Source organism: Suncus etruscus, chromosome 1 (genome assembly GCF_024139225.1).
Source record: "Suncus etruscus isolate mSunEtr1 chromosome 1, mSunEtr1.pri.cur, whole genome shotgun sequence".
In the NCBI taxonomy this organism is placed as follows: domain Eukaryota; kingdom Metazoa; phylum Chordata; class Mammalia; order Eulipotyphla; family Soricidae; genus Suncus; species Suncus etruscus.
In genome coordinates this window covers 108,813,678-108,838,642 of record NC_064848.1, presented here as the reverse complement: position 1 = coordinate 108,838,642, position 24,965 = coordinate 108,813,678, and the positions used below count along the sequence as shown (strand labels likewise).

The 24,965-nt window shown below is 37.0% G+C and overlaps 1 protein-coding gene across 1 annotated transcript in view; it reads left to right on the top strand.

Moving 5' to 3' along the window:
• The window catches only part of GNAI1 (G protein subunit alpha i1), a 90,847-nt gene that overhangs the window by 44,428 nt on the left and 21,454 nt on the right, over positions 1-24,965 (top strand). The window contains exons 2-4 of the mRNA XM_049783903.1: positions 7,380-7,422; positions 7,518-7,659; positions 23,731-23,888. Of these exons, the coding sequence (XP_049639860.1) occupies positions 7,380-7,422; positions 7,518-7,659; positions 23,731-23,888 (343 nt within the window). The remainder of the gene's footprint in view (positions 1-7,379; positions 7,423-7,517; positions 7,660-23,730; positions 23,889-24,965) is intronic.

Genomic DNA, 24,965 nt, shown 5'->3' with positions numbered 1-24,965 from the left:
TTTATTTTAGTGCATTATTTGTATTGTATTTTATTCTCTTTTACTTGCCTTAGTGCAGTATGATTGGACAGCAAAGTTTGGATTCTTCGGTAGTAAAGAGTTGGATGATTGGCAGTTAAATTGGGTAAGAGTGGTAGATGAATTTGTTTCCCAGCAAGGCACATTATCTAGAACATGCCAGAGTTTACCTGTAAGTAGAAACTCAACTACCAGCCTGAAATTGGATGGCTCTGTTAAGTCAACATCACTTAATTATCTCTGAAATAGTATACATTGCAACACTGAATTTAAAATATTTTGATGATTCTCCAGAAATATGCTTGTGACCTCCAGTTGCCTATTCTTCTTTCCCTTTACCTTGTCAGTCTGTAGACTAGAGTTTTGGAAACATGGATTTTAGAATGGTGAGCTGATTTATGTGGTCTCCTTGTGTTGCCAGGAGAGAGACTGAAGTTTCATGATTGTCTTTTGTTGTGTCTTACCTTTCTGTAGTAGTGTTTGGTACGCAGTCATTCTTGTTCGTGCAAAAGGATAATGTCTATTTCAGGTATGAGTTGTTCGGGGAAGTTGTTTGTTGAGAGTTAAATTTGGAGGGAGGCTAACTCATAATTTTTATATTTTCTTTAAATATAGGTTTTCAAGATTCTTATAGTAAAAAATATTTATAGGCTATTGCCCATGTAGATAATTTAAAAGAAAATCTGCCATCCCAGAAATTTGTTTTCCAAAGTTGATATAAATTAAAACTTTTATTATTTGCTAAGCACATATATCTTGCATCACAGGCAGTCTGTTCAGTTCACAGTGCTAAACTAAATTAGATAAACCAGTGGTTTCCAACCTTATTATATCACTGTATTAAGATATTATAAAGACAGCAAGGAATTTCAACCCATTTTATAGCCAAACTAGTAGAATCCATTGCATATGTGTTTACAAGATAATCAATAACATAAGACATAGCACATATATTCCCTATGTGTTACTTGGCGGAAAAATCTTGACCTTATCCATTGTAAGAATACTCTTCTCATATCTTCATGAAAGGAGATGGCTTAGCAATTTGGAGTAAGAAATAGACCAAAATTAGGTTTCTTCCTTTACCCCAGAAAACTGGGGTTAAGATTATTATATGCCTTGATATTTATATTGAAAGAGATGACTCTCAGGTCCTTGAAAAAGATATTCTGGCCATAAAGCTAATAAATATTTCCTTTTTCATTGACAACACATTTCAAAGAGAAGAGAAAGTACTATTATTGCCCTTTGTACAAGTTTTCCTATCCATCCTTCCTACCCCTGTTCAATTTAAAATTCCTGTATAATATCTCCCTCAAACCTTAATATTCCTGTATAATTCCTGTATGAGATCTCCCTCAAGACTGCTGTTGGCTAAGAGCCTTACCAAAAATATGGCTAATTAACTCATGTTTGGTATTTACTACTCATCAAGTAGAAGTCAGTTATCATAAAGGTCTCTGTCTTTACTGATTTCATCATGAGGAGACTAACGAGAGAGAAGGGTGGCATGGGTGGAGGAGGTGAAAGGAATGGAGTTAAAGCAGACAGACTTTATTTAATTTTTCACAAATACATTATTATTTTTATCTTCTTTTATATTTCAGAAAACAGCACCAAATCCTTTCTTTATATTTTTTTATTTTTGTCAGTACCAGTTTTATAGAAGTCTTGAAAAGATGTCAGAAGCTGTCTTGAATAATAAGAATCGTTTGCCAGATTGTCTAATGTCAATTTATTTTCTGGCATTGATGCTGCAATGTCTTTCTCAGCATCTGGCACTGGCATGGAACCATTTGTCTTCTTATATCATCTTTTGTTAATTCCTCTTGTGTTACTATCCTCATTTCAGTGAACTCAGACAGCTAAAAATTATTTTTAATTTAGTTAAAATTTAGTTAAAATTTTCTTTCCAGAAAAAGGTCTCTTGGGATTGGAGGAATAGCACTAGGATAGGGCATTTGCCTAGTATGCTGCCATCCCAGGTTTGATCTGTAGCAACCCAGGTGGTCCCCTGAGTTTACTACGAGTAATTTCTGAACACAGATCCAGAAGTAACTCCTGAACATTGTGGGTGTAGACCACAAACCAAAAGAAATGTCTCTTATGTTTTGTTTGCTTATTTTATTTATTGTTAGCAATAAATTGCTAATTTGTATAATCTTTTTTTTTTTTTTTTGGTTTTTGGGCCACACCCGTTTGACACTCAGGGGTTACTCCTGGCTATGCACTCAGAAATCGCCCCTGGCTTGGGGGGACCATATGGGACACCGGGGGATCGAACAGTGGTCCATCCTACGCTAGCACTTGCAAGGTAGACACCTTACCTCTAGTGCCACCTTCCCGGCCCCAAATTTGTATAATTTTTATTTTCAACAAGGATGTCATATTTTTTGGTTTTAATCTGTATTTACCATAAGACCTGTTTATTTGTTTCTGTTGAGGATAAACCTTGATTTTTTTTCATTTATTAGTTACAGTATGATAAACCACTGGCTTTAAGTGCATTTGTAACTTGGCATTGCTTTATTTCAATTAAAAAAAAAAACAATTATTTAATTTTGTTTAATGTGCAATTTTACCCAGAAATTAGGATTCCTTGGGGCCCGTAGAGGTAAAGCACATTGCTAGCATGCACAAGACCTTGAGTTTCCTTTGCCACACATTACAGAGCATCTAGCACTTCTAGGTGTGGTTTTGAAGGTTCCAGAGAACTATCTACAGTGGATCTGAGCTAGGCTAAGCTTTAAGCTGAATGTAAACCTTATTTAAAAATTAGTGTTTAAGTCTCAATAATTTTTTCCTTTTATTGGGGGTGGTGGGTTTTTGAGCCACATCCGGCAATGCTTAGAGGTTACTCCTGGGTATGCACTCAAATATCGCCCCTGGCAGGCTCAGGGGATCATATGGGATGCCAGGAATTCAACCCAGGTCTGTACCAGGTCTGTACTGGGTTGGCTGTGTGCAAGGAAAATGCCCTATAGCTGTGCTATCACTCTGGCCCCAAATTCTTTATATCAACTAATTCACTATTTTAATAACTGAGTAATCTGTTATCAGGCGTCTAACAAACCTAAGGAGAGAACTGGGCGTATTTTCTTGGAAAGGATTTGGAGTTTGTTTTTTTTTTTTGTTTTGTTTTGTTTTGAGGCCACACCTAGCTGTGATCAGAGGTTACTTCTGGCTATGGAGCTCAGTAATCATTTCCTGCATGTTTGAGAGACCATATGGGATGCAGAGTATTGAAACCAGTCTAGTTGAGTGCAAGGCAAATATCCTTCCCTTGCTGTACTATTGCTCTGGCCCTGAGAAAATTTGTTTTCAGAGATCAGAAGTTCTTTAGATTATTTTTAACTTAATCAGCAGTGATAATTTACCTGTACTGTCCCTCACCAAAATCAGGGATAATCACTACCTTCTTTATAATATTCAGTTATATAAACTACTTGAGGAATTGAACGTAAGCCACAGGTTAATTTACTTTTTTTTAAATATATAAATCTTTGGGGCCCGGAGAGATAGCACAGCGGCGTTTGCCTTGCAAGCAGCTGATCCAGGACCAAAGGTGGTTGGTTCGAATCCCGGTGTCCCATATGGTCCCCCGTGCCTGCCAGGGCCTATTTCTGAGCAGACAGCCAGGAGTAACCCCTGAGCAACGCCGGGTGTGGCCCAAAAACAATATATTTATAAATCTTTATTTAAGAACCATGATTACAAGCATGTTCTTAGTCGGGTTTTAGTCATAAAAAGAATACCCCCCCCCCTTCACCTGTGTCTTGATTTCATTTCCTTCTCGTACTTTCCTTGTTCTAACTGGAAGCAATTCCTTTCCGGATTCATAGAGCAGACTGCTGTACAGCTGTGTCCTCATTGCAGATGGGTCCACTTTGTTACTGTGGTGATGCTCCTTGCCCTTCCACCATCTGTGTGGCATGTTATCATGTTATGCTGAGCTCCACTTCGTACACCTGCTGGGTTCAATATTTGCTTTCACAGTTGCAGTTTTCCACCAGCCACTTCCTTATCTTAGAGAATCCGTGACCCCCCTTCACCTCCCACCTCACCTCAGTGTGCTTTATATTTCTAACCTCCTGTCGTCAAACTGCAGGCCTCTTTACTCCTTAGCAGTTATGGTTTTCCCTTCCCACTACTTGACATAAAAAGTTGCATCTGTGACACAGTAATCAGTTTGTTGACCATTAGTTGACAAGCCCATAGTTACCTTGGCCACCTGGCCTTGTGATTCCAAATGCCACATTATCTCATCCTTTGATGTTTTTTATTATCTGTGTCTATCTGCATGTACATACATAAATTCCTCATTTCTTTTTGAAAGATGAGTACTGCAACCTTTTAAATCTGGATTTAAGTGAAAAATAGTAAGTAGCTGCCTGTCTCAATGACACTACTCAGAAAAGTCAAAGCTTTTCTCTTTTATTCTGTTCCCCATTACTTCTGACTTTAAAAAAGAAAAGAAAAGAAAAACAAGCAAAAACAACTGGTATTGCTTTCTGGTGGGCTCAGAAGTGACTGTCCAAAAAGGTGATTTGTAAAGAACAATCTTTAACTCTAAATATTTCAAATATAAGAAGCTAACTATGGGGTATGGGTTATTTCCTGCTTGGAGTCTGTGTGAAAGGAAAAGTTGAAATTTAATGATATGTTCACATAGTATGTATACTAATTATAATATCTTTGATCTTTTCCTGGTGTTTCAGCATCTAAAATAATTTATTCCTCAAGCAGTACTTGTTGACTAGTGCAGAAATTAAGTAGAAATCCAATCAAAAAGTTTATAATCTCCACTCCATTCTAATGTTAAACAGATTTTTTTTCTTTGAAGCACAGGCACTGGACTAGGTCCTTAGTACAAAATTTGATGCCCTAGGTCATCAATTATTTTAAGGGAATTAGAATTTTAAGATGTACTAACAGAAAAATTAGACTTTTCCTGACTAAGATTTCTAAGTACTCCTCTGAGTACATATAATTCATCTTGTAAGAATCTTATTCTGAACTTTTTCTGATATTTCCCATTGTATGGTTCAGTGATCTCACTTATTTGTATTAGACAAGCCTTTTTCTGTGCCTTTGAGTTATTCCACAAGTAAACTATTCCTGGAGGCTCTATGTAAGCTTTAAACAGCCCGGTATTTTTTAAATTAGAGAAATGTGTGAGCCATAATTCTTACAATTGTACTTTTCACAGAACCAAATACACTGTTGATGGTTAACAAATAATGGGTTATTTATTTGGGAATTGTTTTGAAATTCGCAGGTGCTCTCAAAGATTCAGAGACTGTCTGTAAATGAAGAATGCCATCTTTGTTAATTCAGCAGGGAAATTTTCTTGAATAACAAATCACTAGGAAAATATAAGAAATTTCTCCACCCACAGTAGATTTTCATATAAGCCATTAACTAGGCCTGTTTTCAAAACCCGATGATGAGGATGATGGTGATGAAGATGATGATGGTGTGTGTGTATAAAGGGGAGAAAAGGAAAAGAATGAAGAGAATGAGCTCAGTATTCTTTTTTATTTTTTTGGTTTTTGGGTCACACCCAGAAACTCTAGGGTTATCATATGGGACGCAGGGGTATTGAACTGCGGTCCATTGTAGGCTAGTGTGGGTAAGGCAGACACCTTACAGCTTGCGCCATCGATCCAGCCCCTCGGTAGTCTTTTTTAAATACTTCTATCAGTAACAAATAGCTTAGATTTAAGTGTAAAAGTGGATTTTATTAAATGGGTGTCTAAAACAAGTTAGCTACTGAGAATTCAAATAGAAATATGTGTCAAATGAGAGACAGCAAGATTCATGTGAACAGTGGGTTATGAAAGCTGGTGTCCTTCATTAGGCAGTATTTGCTTCTTCCTTGAAAGCCACCCAACATGGTGGCACACTGGATGTTCACAAGGAAAACTGAAGTTTGCAATGCAATCATTAACAAATTGCTATAGTAACTATAAGCTGTTCAGTAGTACTATAGGCATGGCTCTGGGAAAATGGTGCCACATAGCGAAAAGTCTGTTTATGTGTCTTAAACTGAGATGCATGCATACCAACATGATGTGTAGTCGACAAAAGATGGTGTGTAGTCAGTTTCTCTTTCCATAATTTATCTTTATATAAATGTTTTTGGTTTTGTGCCTTACTTTCTTATGACCTTGGTATACAGCAATAAGGAGGAACCTGATAAATAGCCTAATTTCATGGAAAGATAGCACCTATTTATTGTAAAGTATGAAGAATCAGAGAACTCTAATATTGTGAAAGGGGTATTTCATTAATAGCTCTTTCTGGTTGTTTCAAATTGTGTGGAGACCCTGAATATGAAGGAAATTTTGAAAATGGATTTATAGCTTGGGTGAAGGGCAAGATGAGAAAACACAGAGGGAATAGCATTTCCTCACTGCACAACATCTTATTCTCCAGTATAATCAGTGTAGTCTGTGTATTTAACTGTTTAATAACCAGAATTGAGCATTTACTGCATAAGACAGAGCTAAATTGACATATTTAATATGTTAAAACTCATGTGGTTTCTTGGCACTACTGCCACCTTCAGCACAAAGGCAAAGATTAAAGTTACAGTATAGTTGTGAAGCTGCACAATCTTAAATAAAATTGATTTATAGGATTTCAAGTAAAGCTATGGAAAATAGAATTTTTAGGGACTGGAGTTATAGCACAGCGGTAGGGCATTGGCATTGCATGCTGCCAACCTGAGATGGATCAGGGTCTGATCCTTGCATCCCATATAGGCCCCTGAGCCTGCCATGGCCAATTTCTGAGTGCATAGCCAGGAGTAACCACTGAGCACCACTAGGTGTGACCCCCAAAAACAAAAACAAAAAAAAAAGAAAATAGAATTTTTAATACTTTTGGAAATGTAAACCAGTTGGGAGTATATTTTAGTTGAGCATAATAAATTTTAAATATTATGAAATAATGAACAAATAAAATTTATATTTAAAACATTTTGTGTATCTTTAGAATCAAATACCCATTTTTGCATGTCATTTCTTTTTTTTTTGGGGGGGGGTCACACCTGGCAGTGCTCAGAGGTTACTCCTGGCTCTACGCTCAGAAATCACTCCTGGCAGGCATGGGGGACCATATGGGATGCTGGGATTCGAAACACTGACCTTCTGCATGCAAGGCAAATGCCTTATCTCCATGCTATCTCTCCGGCCCCATGCATATCATTTCTGCTACATTTTCTAAATACCCATTTTTATTTTTTAAAACTTAACAGTGAAAGGAGAAGTATATGTGCATTTTCATGTTATTGTTAGTTGGATATATGTTGTGAGGTAGAAAAATGATCCCTATTTTTTTAATTTTGCTTTTCTCAGGTGCTGGTGAATCTGGGAAAAGTACAATTGTGAAGCAGATGAAGTAAGTAGATTTAAAATATTAATTTTTTATATTTAAGTATATTCTTCGACCAAAGGAAATAATTTTTGTGTCTTTTGTTCCTTTTGTCTCATTAGAATCATTCATGAAGCTGGATATTCGGAAGAGGAATGTAAACAGTACAAAGCAGTGGTCTACAGCAACACTATCCAGTCCATCATTGCTATCATTAGGGCTATGGGAAGATTAAAGATAGACTTTGGTGACTCAGCTCGGGCGGTAAGTCATTAAACTCATAGAAGTGCACCAGATGAGTAAGGAAAATAGTTTTCAGGTTAATACACCACCATGTAACATAGATTTCATCAACTAGCTCACTTACACCAGTAATGTACTAAAAGTGGTCAGAAAGATTGTAGCGAGTAAATTGAATAAGAAATATCCAGGTGAATTTAAAGAGAATATGCAAGATAATATACTCTTCCTTGAAAAATTTTTGTTATTTGATTATGTGGTCACATGTAGCAGTGCAGGGCTTGCTTACTTCCAGCTCTGTGCTCAGAATATGCTCCTCTCCTAGAACGAATATGGGATCTAGGTGGTACCAAGGATTGAATCTGGGTTAACAATGCAAATGCATTACATACTCTCTCTCCACCCCTTTTTTTTGAAGAGTCCTTTTGTTATTCATTAATTTGAACAACTCTGGAATCAATCTAGTATATTCTGTACAACTAGTGTTTTTTTTCTTTAGGACTATTCTATTTCTTTACACCTTTGGGTAATTATTCCTGAGTTTATTTAACAGTCTGCATTGGCACTCTTCAATTTTTTTTTAATTTGGAATATAGAATTAATTATTTGTATTCATGACTAAATTAAAATGTAGTCTTCTCACATAAAATGAAAGCAGTGTAAAAGTTTGCCTCTCTTTGAAATAAGGAAATACTATTAGGAAATACTTATCAAAAATTTAGAGCTAACAGGATCTTTTAAAGGTAATCTGCTTCCATGACTTTATCAGTAAAGGAACTGCAACCCAGGAGATTGCATGATGCAAAGATCATCAGTGTTAGTTGTAACCAAGGCAATGTGACTTTGCTTTTTAATATATGACCTAATAACTTGTTTTGGATTTGATTAAAAGCAGCCCTGGTTCAGTTTATAAGGCACCATCTTTTTTTTTTTTCACTCAGCCTACTTCTTGCATAGTTTGTTTAAATTTTATTATGTATACAGTTTATTCTGAATTGGTTTTTTTCTTACCTGGTAAAACATGACCAATCCAAAGACCTTTAACTGAATCTCTAACTTAATTTTTAATAGCTGTATTAAAGTAGTTGGCGATTAGTACCATTACTTATTGTTTATAGTTTATTATATATTCACCTTGAATATATGTGTTGCATGCAGTCATTACTGTATATATTTTTGTAACATACTATATGTTTCTCTTTGTCTTTGTTGTATCTGGTAGATTTTTTGTTTGTTTTGTTTTTGTATTTAAGAGGATGCAGGGAAACAACCAACAATGTTAAAGGTTCTCTCCTGTCTCTGTAGTGAGGGATCACTCCTGGTGGGGCTCAGGAGGCCTTATAGATCAAATCTAGATCACCTATAAGGCAAATGTCCTACCTGCTGTCCTGTCTTTTAGCCTTTCTGATAGATTTTTATTATTTTTGTTTTAGAGCCACTCCTAGTGGTGCTGGGCACTTACTACTCGCTCTGCACTTGGGGAATCACTCTGGCTGGGAATCATATTGGATGCTGGGAATTGATCCTGGTGATTGATCCTTCCTGCAGTGTGCAAGGCAAATATCTTTCCACTGTACTATTCCTCTGTCCCCTGGTGCAATTTTCAAACAGAGACTTAAATTCATGTGTAGAGAAAATAAAACTGAATGAAAGCAACATTGTAGACATCTATAAAGTAAATCCAATTTATTTGTTTACGGTGCTTAGAGCTTCTGAGAGAAGTGTTTTTGAACCCAAAGACTCTCCTTAGATTCTGGCCAGAGGACATGGTGCTACCCAGGATGTGATGTTGGGATTACCTTGGCCATGCCAGAAGTTCTCAGGGCCTCTATGGTCACCCCAAGCAGAGTTGGGGGGGCGGGGCTCCAGGTCTGTTAACAGAGATGGTCTTGGAGATTCCAGGGATGCATCTGGTGATGCTTTGCAAATCATGTGTGCCAGGGATTGAACTACGGCTGACTGCATGACAGGCATGTGCTATTTATTTAACCCTTGTAATCTCAAGATCCTGGTTATTTTTAATTGGTTTTAATAATTTTGGGGCCACACCCGTTTGATGCTCAGGAGTTAATCCAAGTTAAGCGCTCAGAAATTGCCCTTGGCTTGGGGGGACCGTATGGAACGCCGGAGGATCGAACCGCTGTCCTTCTTGGCTAGCACTTGCAAGGCAGACACCTTACCTCTAGCACCACCTCACCGCCCCAGTTTTAATAATTTTGTAAATTACAGAGACATTGTCATTTACTTTGATTTCCTTTTAAAGATTAAAATGTATAGTATGGTTATATATACTGCTTTGTTCTAGCTGTAGTGTATTCATTATCCAGTCATTCTAAAAATGCCTTTTGATCTTTAGTCTTACCACAGACAGTACACCATGTTTAGATTAAAAATAAAGAAATTCTTGTACTATACACCAGTTCCAGTTAAGAATTTTTTTTTTTTTTTTTAAATTTTTTTTTTATTTAAACACCTTGATTACATACATGATTGTGTTTGGGTTTCAGTCATAAAAGGAACACCACCCATCACCAGTGCAACATTCCCATCACCCAAGTCCCAAATCACCCTCCTCCCCACCCAACCCCCGCCTGTACCCTAAACAGGCTCTACATTTCCCTCATACATTCTCAATATTAGGACAGTTCAAAATGTAGTTATTTCTCTAACTAAACTCATCACTCTTTGTGGTGAGCTTCCTGAGGTGAGCTGGAACTTCCAGCTCTTTTCTCTTTTGTGTCTGAAAATTATTATTACAAGGGTGTCTTTCATTTTTCTTAAAACCCATAGATGAGTGAGACCATTCTGCGTTTTTCTCTCTCTCTCTGACTTATTTCACTCAGCATAATAGATTCCATGTACATCCATGTATAGGAAAATTTCATGACTTCATCTCTCCTGACAGCTGCATAATATTCCATTGTGTATATGTACCACAGTTTCTTTAGCCATTCATCTGTTGAAGGGCATCTTGGTTGTTTCCAGAGTCTTGCTATGGTAAATAGAGCTGCAATGAATATAGGTGTAAGGAAGGGGTTTTTGTATTGTATTTTTGTGTTCCTAGGGTATATTCCTAGGAGTGGTATAGCTGGATCGTATGGGAGCTCGATTTCCAGTTTTTGGAGGAATCTCCATATCGCTTTCCATAAAGGTTGAACTAGACAGCATTCCCACCAGCAGTGGATAAGAGTTCCTTTCTCTCCACATCCCCGCCAACACTGTTTATTCTCATTCTTTGTGATGTGTGCCATTCTCTGGGGTGTGAGGTGGTATCTCATCGTTGTTTTGATTTGCATCTCCCTGATGATTAGTGATGTGGAACATTTTTTCATGTGTCTTTTGGCCATGCGTATTTCTTCTTTGTCAAAGTGTCTGTTCATTTCTTCTCCCCATTTTTTGATGGGGTTAGATGTTTTTTTCTTGTAAAGTTCTGTCAGTGCCTTGTATATTTTGGAGATTAGCCCCTTATCTGATGGGTATTGGGTGAATAGTTTCTCCCACTCAGTGGGTGGCTCTTGTATCCTGGGCACTATTTCCTTTGAGGTGCAGAAGCTTCTCAGCTTAATATATTCCCATCTGTTAATCTCTGCTTTCACTTGCTTGGAGAGTGCAGTTTCCTCCTTGAAGATGCCTGTAATGTCCTGTAGTGTTTTGCCTATGTGCTGTTCTATATATCTTATGGTTTTGGGGCTGATATCGAGGTCTTTAATCCATTTGGATTTTACCTTTGTACATGATGTTAGCTGGGGGTCTAAGTTTAATTTTTTGCAAGTGGCTATCCAATTGTGCCAACACCACTTGTTGAAGAGGCTTTCCCTGCTCCATTTAGGATTTCCTGCTCCTTTATCAAAAATTAGATGGTTGTATCTCTGGGGAACATTTTCTGAGTATTCAAGCCTATTCCACTGATCTGAGGACCTATCCTTATTCCAATACCATGCTGTTTTGATAACTGTTGCTTTGTAGTACAGTTTAAAGTTGGGAAAAGTAATTCCTCCCATATTCTTTTTCCCAATGATTGCTTTAGCTATTCGAGGGTGTTTATTGTTCCAAATGAATTTCAAAAGTGTCTGATCCACTTCTTTGAAGAATGTCATGGGTATCTTTAGAGGGATGGCATTAAATCTGTATAATGCCTTGGGGAGTATTGACATTTTGATGATGTTAATCCTGCCAATCCATGAGCAGGGTATGTGTTTCCATTTCCGTGTGTCCTCTCTTATTTCTTGGAGCAGAGTTTTATAGTTTTATTTGTATAGGTCCTTCACATATTTAGTCAAGTTGATTCCAAGATATTTGAGTTTGTGTGGTACTATTGTGAATGGGGTTGTTTTCTTAATGTCCATTTCTTCTTTATTACTGTTGGTGTATAGAAAGGCCATTGATTTTTGTGTGTTAATTTTGTAGCCTGCCACCTTGCTATATGAGTCTATTGTTTCTAGAAGCTTTTTGATAGAGTCTTTAGGGTTTTCTAAGTAGAGTATCATGTCATCTGCAAACAGTGAGAGCTTGACTTCTTCCTTTCCTATCTGGATTCCCTTGATATCCTTTTCTTGCCTAATCGCTATAGCAAGTACTTCCAGTGCTATGTTGAATAGGAGTGGTGAGAGAGGACAGCCTTGTCTTGTGCCAGAATTTAGAGGGAAGGCTTTCAGTTTTTCTCCATTGAGGATAATATTTGCCACTGGCTTGTGGTAGATGGCCTTCACTATATTGAGAAAGGTTCCCTCTATTCCCATCTTGCTGAGAGTTTTGATCAAGAATGGGTGTTGGACCTTATCAAATGCTTTCTCTGCATCTATTGATATGATCATGTGGTTTTTATTTTTCTTGTTATTGATGTTGTGTATTATGTTGATAGATTTACGGATGTTAAACCAGCCTTGCATTCCTGGGATGAAACCTACTTGATCGTAGTGGATGATCTTCTTAATGAGGCATTGAATCCTATTTGCCAGGATTTTGTTGAGGATCTTTGCATCTGCATTCATCAGTGATATTGGTCTGTAATTTTCTTTTTTGGTAGCGTCTCTGTCTGGTTTAGGTATCAAGGTGATGTTGGCTTCATAAAAGCTATTTGGAAGTGTTTCTGTTTGTTCAATTTCATGAAAGAGTCTTGCCAAGATTGGCAGTAGTTCCTCTTGGAAAGTTTGATAGAATTCATTAGTGAATCCATCTGGACCTGGGCTTTTGTTTTTCGGCAGACATTTGATTACTGTTTTAATTTCATCAATGGTGATGGGGGTGTTTAGATATGCTACATCCTCTTCCTTCAACCGTGGAAGATTATAAGAGTCCAAGAATTTATCCATTTCTTCCAGGTTCTCATTTTTAGTGGCGTAGAGTTTTTCAAAGTAGTTTCTGATTACCCTTTGAATCTCTGTCATATCAGTAGTGATCTCTCCTTTTTCATTCCTGATACGAGTTATCAAGTTTCTCTCTCTCTCTTTCTTTGTTAGGTTTGCCAGTGGTCTATCAATCTTGTTTATTTTTTCAAAGAACCAACTTCTGCTTTCGTTGATCTTTCGGATTGTTTTTTGAGTTTCCACTTCGTTGATTTCTGCTCTCAGCTTTGTTATTTCCTTCTGTCTTCCTGTTCTTGGGTCCTTTTGTTGAGCATTTTCTAGTTCTATTAGCTGTGTCATTAAGCTACTCAGGTAAGCTCCTTCTTCCTTCCTGATGTGTGCTTGCAAAGCTATAAATTTTCCTCTCAGTACTGCTTTTGCTGTGTCCCATAAGTTCTGAGAGTTTGTGTCTTTATTGTCATTTGTTTCCAGGAACCTTTTTATTTCCTCCTTGATTTCATCTCGGACCCACTGGTTATTGAGCATGAGGCTGTTTAACTTCCAGGTGTTAAAGTGTTTCTTCTGAGTCCCTTTGGAGTTCACAAATAATTTCAGAGCCTTGTGGTCAGCGAAGGTAGTCTGCAAAATTTCTATCCTCTTGATCTTATGGAGGTATGTTTTATGTGCCAGCATGTAGTCTATCCTGGAGAATGTCCCATGTACATTGGAGAAGAATGTGTATCCAGGTTTCTGGGGATGGAGTGTCCTATATATATCCACTAGGCCTCTTTCTTCCATTTCTCTCCTCAGGTCTAGTATATTCTTGTTGGGTTTCAGTCTGGTTGACCTGTCCAGTGTTGACAAAGCCGTGTTTAGGTCCCCCACAATTATTGTGTTGTTGTTGATATTATTTTTCAGATTTGTCAGCAGTTGTATTAAATATTTTGCTGGCCCCTCATTCGGTGCATATATGTTTAGGAGAGTGAATTCTTCCTGCTCTACGTACCCCTTGATTAATATAAAATGTCCGTCTTTGTCCCTTACAACCTTCCTGAGTATAAAGTTTGCATTATCTGATATTAGTATGGCCACTCCAGCTTTTTTATGGGTGTTGTTTGCTTGGATAACTTTTCTCCAGCCTTTTATTTTGAGTCTATGTTTGTTCTGACTATTCAGGTGCGTTTCTTGTAGGCAGCAGAAGGTTGGATTGAGTTTTTTGATCCATTTAGCCACTCTGTGTCTCTTAACTGGTGCATTTAGTCCATTGACGTTGAGAGAAAGAATTGTCCTGGGATTTAACGCCATCTTTATTTCAAAATTTGGTGTGTCTTTTGGGTAGTCTTGTCTTAGATTAGGTCTTTCAGTTTTTCTCTTAAGACTGGTTTTGTGTCTGTGAAGTTTCTGAGCTGTTTTTTGTCTGTGAAACCATGTATTCTTCCATCAAACCGGAAAGTGAGTTTTGCTGGGTATAGTATTCTGGGTGAAGCATTCATTTCATTCAGTCTTGTCACAATATCCCACCACTGCTTTCTGGCATTGAGCGTTTCTGGTGACAGGTCTGCTGTAAATCTCAGGGAAGCTTGCTTGAACATGATTTCCCCTTTTGATCTTGCTGTTTTCAGAATTCTGTCTCTATCTGTGGGATTTGTCATTGTGACTAGGATGTGTCTTGGGGTGGTTTTTCTGGGGTCTCTTTTGGTTGGTACTCTTCGGGCATGCAGGATTTGATCACATATATTCTTTAGCTCTGGAAGTTTCTCTTTAATGATGTTCTTGACCATTGATTCTTCCTGGAAATTTTCTTCCTGGGTCTCTGGGACTCCAATGATTCTTAAGTTGTTTCTGTTGATCTTATCATAGACTTCTATTTTCGTCTGTTCCCATTCTTTGACTAATTTTTCCATTGTCTGCTCATTTGCTTTAAGTTTTTTGTCCAATCTCTCCTGCTGTATGGAATTGTTATGTATCTCATCTTCCACAGCACCAAGTCTATTCTCAGCTTCTGATACCCTGTCCCAGAGCTTATCCATTTTGTCATTCACTTCGTTTACTGAGTTTTTCAGGCCTGTTAGTTGACATGTTATTTCAGTTTGGAGTTTTGTCATTTCTGCCTTCATATTTTCTTGGTTCTTATTAGTGTTCTGTTCAACTCGATCCATGGTTTCTTGGAGTCTGTTGAGCACCTTCCATATTGCTAGTCTAAAGTCCTTATCTGAGAGGTTGATTAGTTGTTCAGTCATTATCTGGTCCTCAGAATTGTCATCTTCATTCTCTATGTCTGATGCTGGCCTGCGCTGTTTCCCCATTGTCACATTTGTATTGTGGGTTTTTCTACGTGTTGTAGTGGTATTCATTGTCTATATGATGTAGGCAGCACACTCCTCTGGCTCCTCCCTTTCTGGATGGGCTGACTTGCCTCTAAGGGAGGGGAGTCCTCCGTGGATGAAGCCTCACACTGGGTCAAATCTTAGGCCCGAGCATGTAACAGAGAAGACAGTCCAGAGAGAAATGTTTGCTTCTGTGATATAGCGCCGTTCTTAGTGTGATTTTTCCTTCTTGTTGCAATGGAGTTCTTTCCTTAGAAAGAGTGCACGGCCGCGTAGCGAAGCGGAGCGGCCGTGCTCCTCTGAGCCTCTTTTTGCCCCACTCGCAAGAGTTTCACGCAAGAGGACAGTAGACAGACATAGACAGGTCACACTCACAGTCTTTCACAGCTGAGCCCCACTGGGCCGGTGTACTTTCGCGGATTTTCCCCGCCTGGTGTCACACACAGGGAGCCAGCTTTTGCAAAGGATAGCCGGTTTTTATGCTCTGAAGTCCCTCCCTGAAAATGGCGTCTGGGCGAGCGAGGTTTCTGGAGGCTCTTTTTGCCCCACTCGCAAGAGTTTCACGCAAGAGGACAGTAGACTGACATAGACAGGTCACACTCACAGTCTTTCACAGCTGAGCCCCACTGGGCCGGTGTACTTTCGCGGATTTTCCCCGCCTGGTGTCACACACAGGGAGCCAGCTTTTGCAAAGGATAGCCGGTTTTTATGCTCTGAAGTCCCTCCCTGAAAATGGCGTCTGGGCGAGCGAGGTTTCTGGAGGCTCTTTTTGCCCCACTCGCAAGAGTTTCACGCAAGAGGACAGTAGACAGACATAGACAGGTCACACTCACAGTCTTTCACAGCTGAGCCCCACTGGGCCGGTGTACTTTCGCGGATTTTCCCCGCCTGGTGTCACACACAGGGAGCCCCAGTTAAGAATTTTTAAAACATTTATCACTTTCACATACCATAGTGTTGTCTAGATTGTAAACATGATTAATAAAAGATATTGCTATCTTGATTTTAAATGGAGTGTGATCTATACAAGCTGCTTTTTATGGTGTCTTATTTTTATATATTTATTAATAATAATTGAAATTTGAGACTGCAAGATAGCACAATAGGTATGATGTTTTCCTTTTATGCAGCTGATGAGTTTCAATTCCCAGCATCCCATATGGTTCCCTGAGCCTCTTAGGAATAATTTCTGAGTGCAGAGTCAGGAGTAACCCCTGAGTGCTGCCACATATGGCCTCCAAACCAAAAAATAAATAAACAAAAGAATTATTATAGTTTTAGCCTCACTGTATTTTATTATTATTTTTAATGTTGCATAGAACAATGAGGCAATGCTAGGGACCACCAGGGCCAAGACAACTGGGCATAGGGTGTTCTCTGGAAGAAGAGTCATGGGAGGCATATGATGTATAGGATTTATTCAGGGATTTGACAAAGTAGGTATGTTCTCTAATATCTGAGCTGTCTCTCACGACCCTGTTTTCTTCTCAGTTACCTCAACATTATTTATATGAGTTGGTCTTAGTTTCCTGCTTGACTGGGAAAATTTGTTCTCTTACTAGGAAAATTTTTCCCCTGGTTTTCACATGCTTTGAAACTACATATGGATAGTTTCTCATTTTTGTTTCATATGTCCTAATAGGATATATTTTATTTGACTTCACTTGTGTACTAATAACTCTTATTTTCTTACCTACAGATTATGACTTCTTTTTGATTGTTGCATATGCAGCACACAGATGTTCTCACATTTATTTTCTGTCCTGTGTTCATTTGTTTCTCTATGAATTTTAGCATTTTAAAGGACTTGTGCCAATGAATATCTGTATGAATTAAATAGGACCAGAACATGAGGAAAGAGCATTGTAGTTTGGATTGAAAAATGTAGCATTTTTTGCTTGTTTGATTTTTGCCCCACCCTTTTTTTTTTCTTTCCTTCAAACAAAACCACATAACTTGAACCATCTTGTTCCGCCTCACAAATTGAGGGGAAAATAATGGAGGGTACCAAGTTCAAGCAGTCGTATGAACATTGAGTAGAAATAAAAAATGATCAGACTTAGGTAACAAATCCAAAGCCAACAACAACAGAATCGATACCCTATCTACAACGAGCTAGACACAGAGGGGATCACTCACACTAGCCCAGGGGAAAGGAGGGGGGATATGGGATGCATGCTGCCAACAGGGGTGCGGGGAGGACAACATTGGTGGTGGGAATGCCCTGATTTAATGTCACTATGTACCTAAAATACTACTGTGAAAGATTTGTAATCCACTTTGGTCAAAATAAAAAATTATTAAAAGGAAAAAATATATGGAGTAGCTGGAGCAATAGCATAGCATGTGGGGCATTTGCCTTGCACGCTCCCTATCCCAGCATCCCATTTGGTCCCCTGAGGCCTGCCAGGAATAACTTCTGAGTACAGAGCCATGAATAAGTCCTGGGTTCCACAGGGTGATGTCCAAAAGTCAAAAAATAAAAGGAAAAAATATTCTATGGTTAAAGAAGATAAAATATATTCTAGGGCCAAATATATTTCTGTGTCTAACAAAGATATTTAACTTTTATGATTTCTCATATACTTTCTCAGAATTTTACCAACATAGATATTATCAGCATTTTGATTTTTAATATCTAATGAATAATAAAGACTTTATTTCCTAGGTTTTTTTTTCTTCTTTTTAGTGAGCTTGTGAATATTTTGTATTTTGTTTGCTCAATTCTATAAAAATTGACTTTTTACATAGATTCACATACAAAATTATTAACCCTTTGTATATAACCCTAAGTATTTCTACTCAATTTACTTTTCACTTTTTAAAATACTATTCTTATCACTCGTCCTGTATTTAGCCCTTTTTTTTCTTATTAGAAAGACAGCCTTAAGTTTAGAATTTTTTTTAAAATACAAAAATGTTTTTCTAGTTAGTCTAAGAGATGGTATAGTCACTAAGGTGTGAGTTTTGCACACAGCTGATGTGGGTTCAACATGGGGTATCCTTAAACATGGTTCCTTAAATTACACTAGTAATGATCCTTGAACACAAAGCCAGGGGTAAACTTGAGCACAGGCAGACCCTGGGCCCGGAGAGATAGCACAGTGGCATTTGCCTTGTGAGCAGCCGATCCAGGACCAAAGGTGGTTGGTTCGAATCCCGGTGTCCCATATGGTCCCCCCCGTGCCTGCCAGGAGCTATTTCTGAGCAGACAGCCAGGAGTAACCCCTGAGCACCGCCGGGTGTGGCCCAAAAACCAAAAAAAAAAAAAAAAAAAAAAAAAAACCCTTTTATTTTTCAAGAATGTCATTTACCTGAGAATGTTAATGTCTTTTGTTAGGTGGGAATCTTGAGTATATTTTATTTGATCAACTCTTTCTTTAAACATTTCTTAAACATTTTATTCCTCAGTGACTTGAAATTTCTTTTACTAAGGGTAAATTAGTATAGAATGATAATTAATAACAGTTTCTAACTAAATGTATTACTAAGTGTATTTCCTGTTGACAGTTATCATTTCTTTTTCTTTTCATTTCATTTTCATTTCATTTGATTTTTGTTTCTCTTACTAAATTACCAAACGTCTCTATCTTTATTTCATCCTAAAATAGATTTAGTAGGCTTGAATAGTATTCAGGAATAATGACAGAAAATAAGAATTATAATATTTGTTGGTTATAACTAATCCCTGATAAATACTGCTACTATTTTTATGTAATCATTAATTACTATTACTTTTTCCAGTCATTATTTTGCCAATCATATTTCTTATTATTTGTAATATACATCTTATTAGTAGAATTAAAGGAGGTATCCTGAACATCTTTTACTTAAATAACAAGGCACTTATGCCTTTTTCTTCCACATAAACTTGAGATCCAACTGAGATCCAAATAGATTCTCATTTCTATTGAAACAAAATTTGTGCTGATGTTTTAATTAGAATTGCTTTTTAATATTTAGGTTAATTTGGAGAAAACTGATAACTATAAAATTTGAGAGATGCTAACTAATTAGTTGTGGTTGGCTTCATATTTTGCATATATGCAAAACAGAGCATATATTATTTAAATGAAAGGAAGCAGATTATTTTCTTGGTATTCCTAAAACTATAATATTTTGTGCCTAATAGCTTATAAAATTCTCAGAATAAGTTTAGTCAGTCTGGATGATATTAAATTGATCAATTATTTTGTTTTAAATAATTTTAAGATAGGAACACTTTATCTAGATATGTCTTAGTATGTCTTAGGTACTGCATCATTTAATACAGTGCTACTAGAAGTGTGGTTCCTGATCCATAGTTTTTTTTCATTAGATACATCATCATGTCTTTCATATTTGCTTCACAATTTTTTAGAAAGACAGTTGTTTATAAGACTTTCTTTTGTTAGCATTCTGGGTAGCCCAAAATGAGTAGTCTTGCAATTTTAAAAAAATGATTTAATTATTAGTAACTATTACCTCAAGTTAGCTTTCAATTTCAGTGTAATTGCATAACTTATCTTTATGAACCATATTTTACTTTATCTGTGTTGTAGGCCTTATTAAATACTTCTTTTGCCTATTAGAATCTTGCTATTTATTTTATATGTACTTATTGGTGTGTACACATTAATTATCCTTTAACCATCAATGCAAATGTTCCTAACATTTGCTTAGTACATTTTTCTAATAGTATGATTTTTACTTTTATATTTTTTTTGTTTCTAAAAGATATTAAAATATATATTAATGTGACAGGTGGTAACTTTTTGGGGGGTTCTGGGGAGTTTGGTCACACTTACAGTGGTTTCTGATCAGGGATCAATCCTGGCAGTGTTTGGGGGACATTTGTGGTGCTGAGAATAGAAATGGGCTCAGCCATGTGCAAGGCAGGTGTGTTAAACATTATATTTTCTCTATTCCCTTAACTCTCATTAATATGTGCCTACAATACTTTTTCCTCAGTTACTGATTATTTAAAAGTTTTGTTTGTTTGTTTTTGGGTCACACCTGTTGGCACTCAGGAGTTATTCCTGGCTGTGCACTCAGAAATCATTACTGACAGTCCCCAGGCTCAGGTTACTTTATGGGATGCCAGGGATAGAACCCTGGGCTGTCCTAGGTTATCCACGTGAAGGCAAATGCCCTGCCACTTTGCCATCACTCTCTTCTCTCCAAATTAATTTCTATCTACAAAAAAATGTACCCACCATTTTCTTGACATAATAAAATTCACATACCTCTTTTACTTTACATCACACATTAAGTACACTCAGGTTTATTCTTACTTTTTCTAATTTTGGGGTTCTATCCAAACTTGCTCAGGGGTTATTTCTGGCTCTGTGCTCAGGGATCACACCTGGTTGGGCTCCGAGACTATATGATACTGGGGATTAAATGTAGATTGGCCCCATGAAAGGCAAGCAAGTTCTCTCCTCCCTGTACTATATCTCAGGCATTCGTGTTTATGCTTCTGAGTGAACATACCATTCCATGATAAGATAGGATCATTGATCATCATGCAGTTTTAAAAAATGCTTTATCTTGCTTTTATATATCTTTTATATATATATATATTTTATATCTTTTATATTGGCTATGACTGTATATGAATTGTTGGCTAATATTTACAACTGGGTGACTCATTAGCTGTGGAATTTAAAATAAACTACTAACCTGTTGGTGCCTCGGGTTTGTTTCATACAAAATAAAACAATCAGATAGAACACTTTCCTAAATACTTTTCTGCTCAGATGTATTTTATTAAAACTAATTTGCAAATATCTGTCTTGTTGATAATGTCTATTCCAATTAGGTTTTCAGGAAGAGACTAATTTGCATTTTGTGAAGAACAGTCATTTTAAAATGTCACACAGAGAGAGAAACTCATAGATCAGTATTACAAAACTTTGTGTGTCTTTTTCCATGCTTCTTTTAAGAAGTTTGGAAGAAAATGTGATTGGTTTTTGTTTGTTTGTTTGTTTTTGGGCCAAACCCAGCAGCACTCTGGGATTACTCTTTGCTCTGTGCTTAGAAATTGATCATGGCAGACTATGGGGACCATATGGGTTGCCAGAGATCAAATATGGGTCTGTCCCTGGTTGGCCACATGCAAGGCAAATGCCTTACTGCTGTGCTATCTCTCCTGCCTCCAGAAAATGTGATCTTCTGTCCTATAAAAGGAACATAAATCTGTCAAGAAATTCTATTGAATTGGAAGGAGATATAATAATAAAAGTGATTAACCTCCCAAAAATAAGGACATTTCTACACTGCTTGGATTTATTCAGTAAAAAAGTAACAAATTTAGACATTTATCTTTGATTTGTATTTATTTGAAAAATTGACAACTTAATTATGAAAATGTTATTTTATGTCTCGAATATATTTTAAGTCTTGAAACCATTGTATGTTGGTTGTTAATAAGGATAGTCATACATGTTCCTTGCATGCATTTCTCTTGTTATTTACTAGAAAGAAAAACCTGCTTTATAATATGTTCCCAATCTGAGAAATTTATTGTTTATCGTAATTATTTTCACCTGAAAGAAGAAAGCTTCACAAATCCACAATGAGTTTTTGTTGTTAGCTGGTATACTTTGTTAGCCTTGTTCATAAATCATAATATGCACTATCACTTTATTAATATCTAGCTAATACTTTGAAAACTACCTTCTGAATAAATGTTGAATTGTTTAACAGTTCATTTCAAGCCACAAATATTATGCCAAAGAAATAGTGGCTTATGTTTCCTGTATTTTGAATTCAACAGTATTATCTATTGGAGACTAATTTTATTTTACTGGGAGGGAGCTCTACCACATCCAACAGTACCCAATGCTTTCTTCTAGCTCAGTAGTTAAAAATAATTCCTTATTGTTTTTGGAGAAGTCATATGTATGCCAGGAACAGAACTAGGATCAACAGTGTGAAAGGCAAGTAGTGCCTTACCATCTGTACCATCTCTTTGGCCCAAAGACTAATTTTATTTAGCACTATAGCAATTATAACTTGACCAATGTGAATTCTGTGAATTCTGTGAATGCAACAGAATTTTAAGAGCCTGTGTTTAAATAAATGAATATGAAATCTCATTAGCAAGCATTCACAATTTTAAATGGATCACATTGTCCTATAAAATTCCCTCTATGGTTCAGTAAAATATAAAATAATACGATAGTGCAAATATTTAAACCCACACAGTTATTTAAAGTTAAGCAAAACTTAAATTTTATGTAGATTTTCTCTGTTTAAAAACTTTTGGTTTTTGAGGCCGGAGAGGTGGTACTAGACATAAGGTGTCTGCCTTGCAAGCGCTAGCCAAGGAAGGACCGCAGTTCGATCCCCCCCCCCCCCCGACGTCTCATATGGTCCCCCAAGCCAGGGGCAATTTTTGAGTGCTTAACCAAGAGTAACCCCTGAGCATCAAATGGGTGTGGCCCCAAAAAAACAAAACAAAAAAAAAATCTTTTGGTTCTTGTCTTCTCTAGCGTCATTATTGTGTGTAGCCCAAAGTAGTGCTGGTTTTATTTTCTATTCTTGAGTTAGCAAATTATTTATATGTAATTTAGGATCTGAAAAATTTCAGACTATTCTATGAAACAATATTTGATTTCTGTCCTCCCAGAATTTCTTTTTGCTTCTCTTTATTATATCATAATAGGAACATTATTTAGACTCTATTGTACATTTATTTTTATTTTGGGGGGTTTGGAGCCCACACGTGGCAGTGCTCAAGGGTTTTTCCTGGCTCTATGCTCAGAAATTGCTCCTGGCAGGCTCATGGGATTCCATCACCATATGAGATGCTGAGGATTGAACCCAGGCCCATCCTAATTCAGCCGCATGCAAGGCAAATGCCCTACCCCTGTGCCATTCCTCTGGCACCCTTATAAAATAATTTTCAAATGATGAAAGCAATATTCTTAAATTTGAAGTATTATGAGAGGAAAGAGCATTGGGCATTATTCTTTTTCTCAAAAGTGATCACCTTTTCTGGAAAAAGAAACTGTCCATCGGTTATTGGTTAGTACCACTTCTTTCTGAGTGGTACTTGTAGTCTTCTGTAGGCCTCTGAGTAAAGAGTTAATACCACAAAACGTGAAATCATGATTTAAGTTTATATTCTTTTTGTTAAGCCATCTTTATTTTGTTTTAAATCAGTACCTTAGAGAAGTAAATATTATGACACCAATAAAAAAGGAAATTCAGGGGATGGAGTGGTGGTGCAAGCAGTAGGGTGCTTGCCTTGCACGAGCTAGCCTATGATGGACTGCGGTTCCATCCCCTAACATCCTATGTGGTTCCCCAAGCCAGAAGCGATTTCTGAGCACATAGCCAGGAGTAAACCCTGAGCGTCATCTGGTGTGCCCCCCCCCAAAAAAAAAACCAACAACATAAAAGGAAATTCACTGTTATATTTTTTTACCACTTTCCTTTGTGTTTTTATGTATAATGTCTCCCTTTTTAATTTTTGTTAATTGTCTTTAAATGTTCAGGATGATGCCCGCCAACTCTTTGTGCTTGCTGGAGCCGCTGAGGAAGGTTTTATGACTGCAGAACTTGCTGGAGTAATAAAGAGATTGTGGAAAGATAGTGGTGTACAAGCCTGTTTCAACAGATCCCGAGAGTACCAGCTTAATGATTCTGCAGCATAGTAAGTAATCATAATTTCAGATCTAAACTATCAAGAATTATTACTCCTAGTCAGTTTAATATCAAAGTTGGCTGGCACATTCTTATACAACTCTGGATGTTTGTGATGACTTGGGGTTTTTTTTGCCAATTTTTTAGACAGCAGTGCTGCTGTTTTCTTTGTGTTCAAAAGTGTCTCAAAGGACTTATGCTTATGTAACTGATTGAATGATCCATAGTATGTTGATTTCTAGTCTATTAATAAGAAAGTAATTATAACTTCCCAGAACAGTGTGAATTTAAATGTATCTCTAGTTAGCCTGGCACTAGTCAGACTGATTAGTGGTTGGAATCCTTTCATTACATTGGTAGAGAAGGAGTCAATGATTCACCCTCCTTTTAAAGTGATATACGCTTCTTTTAACTTGCCCCACGCTCTTCCTTGAGAAAATACGTATGCACTGGGAAATTGTCAGTTGTATGTATTTTATTACATTAGATGCTATTTTCATATATCTAAGTACAGTATTTTTGGAAAGAAAATCGTGTCCTGATATTCCAGGTGGTGATTCCATAGTGTGTCAAGAAAGTTGTGATAGGAACTGATTAGGAAACATTTTGATTTATGCTTTACACAGAATAAGAAACTCAACTATTTGTTTTTACAGTTTGGCACACAATCTCAAAAGTGTCAAATATGAGTAGCGTTAATTGGTTTTAAAATATGTACTGTGCACTCAGCTTACTTCCCAAGATAATTCTTACTATTTAGCCTGAGATGTGCTTACAGGCAACAGGGAGTATTAGCTAGATGATGGCTGGTATTAAATCATCTAGGTAAATACGAACACATTGCTACAGTGAAGGAGAACTGTTAGTTTTGTTGTCATAATTAACAACATTAATTATTGTAAGAAATGTTCATTTTAGTGTACACACCACAGCAGTTTCAAATGCTCTACATATGTTTGTAAATATATAAATGTATATCAGTACATATTACGTTTTATAAGTATTTCTATGTAGCATCCTATATAGCTCATCAGGTGTCATCACCTTTACTACAAAACTACTCTGAGTCACTGAATGGGTCTTTTTA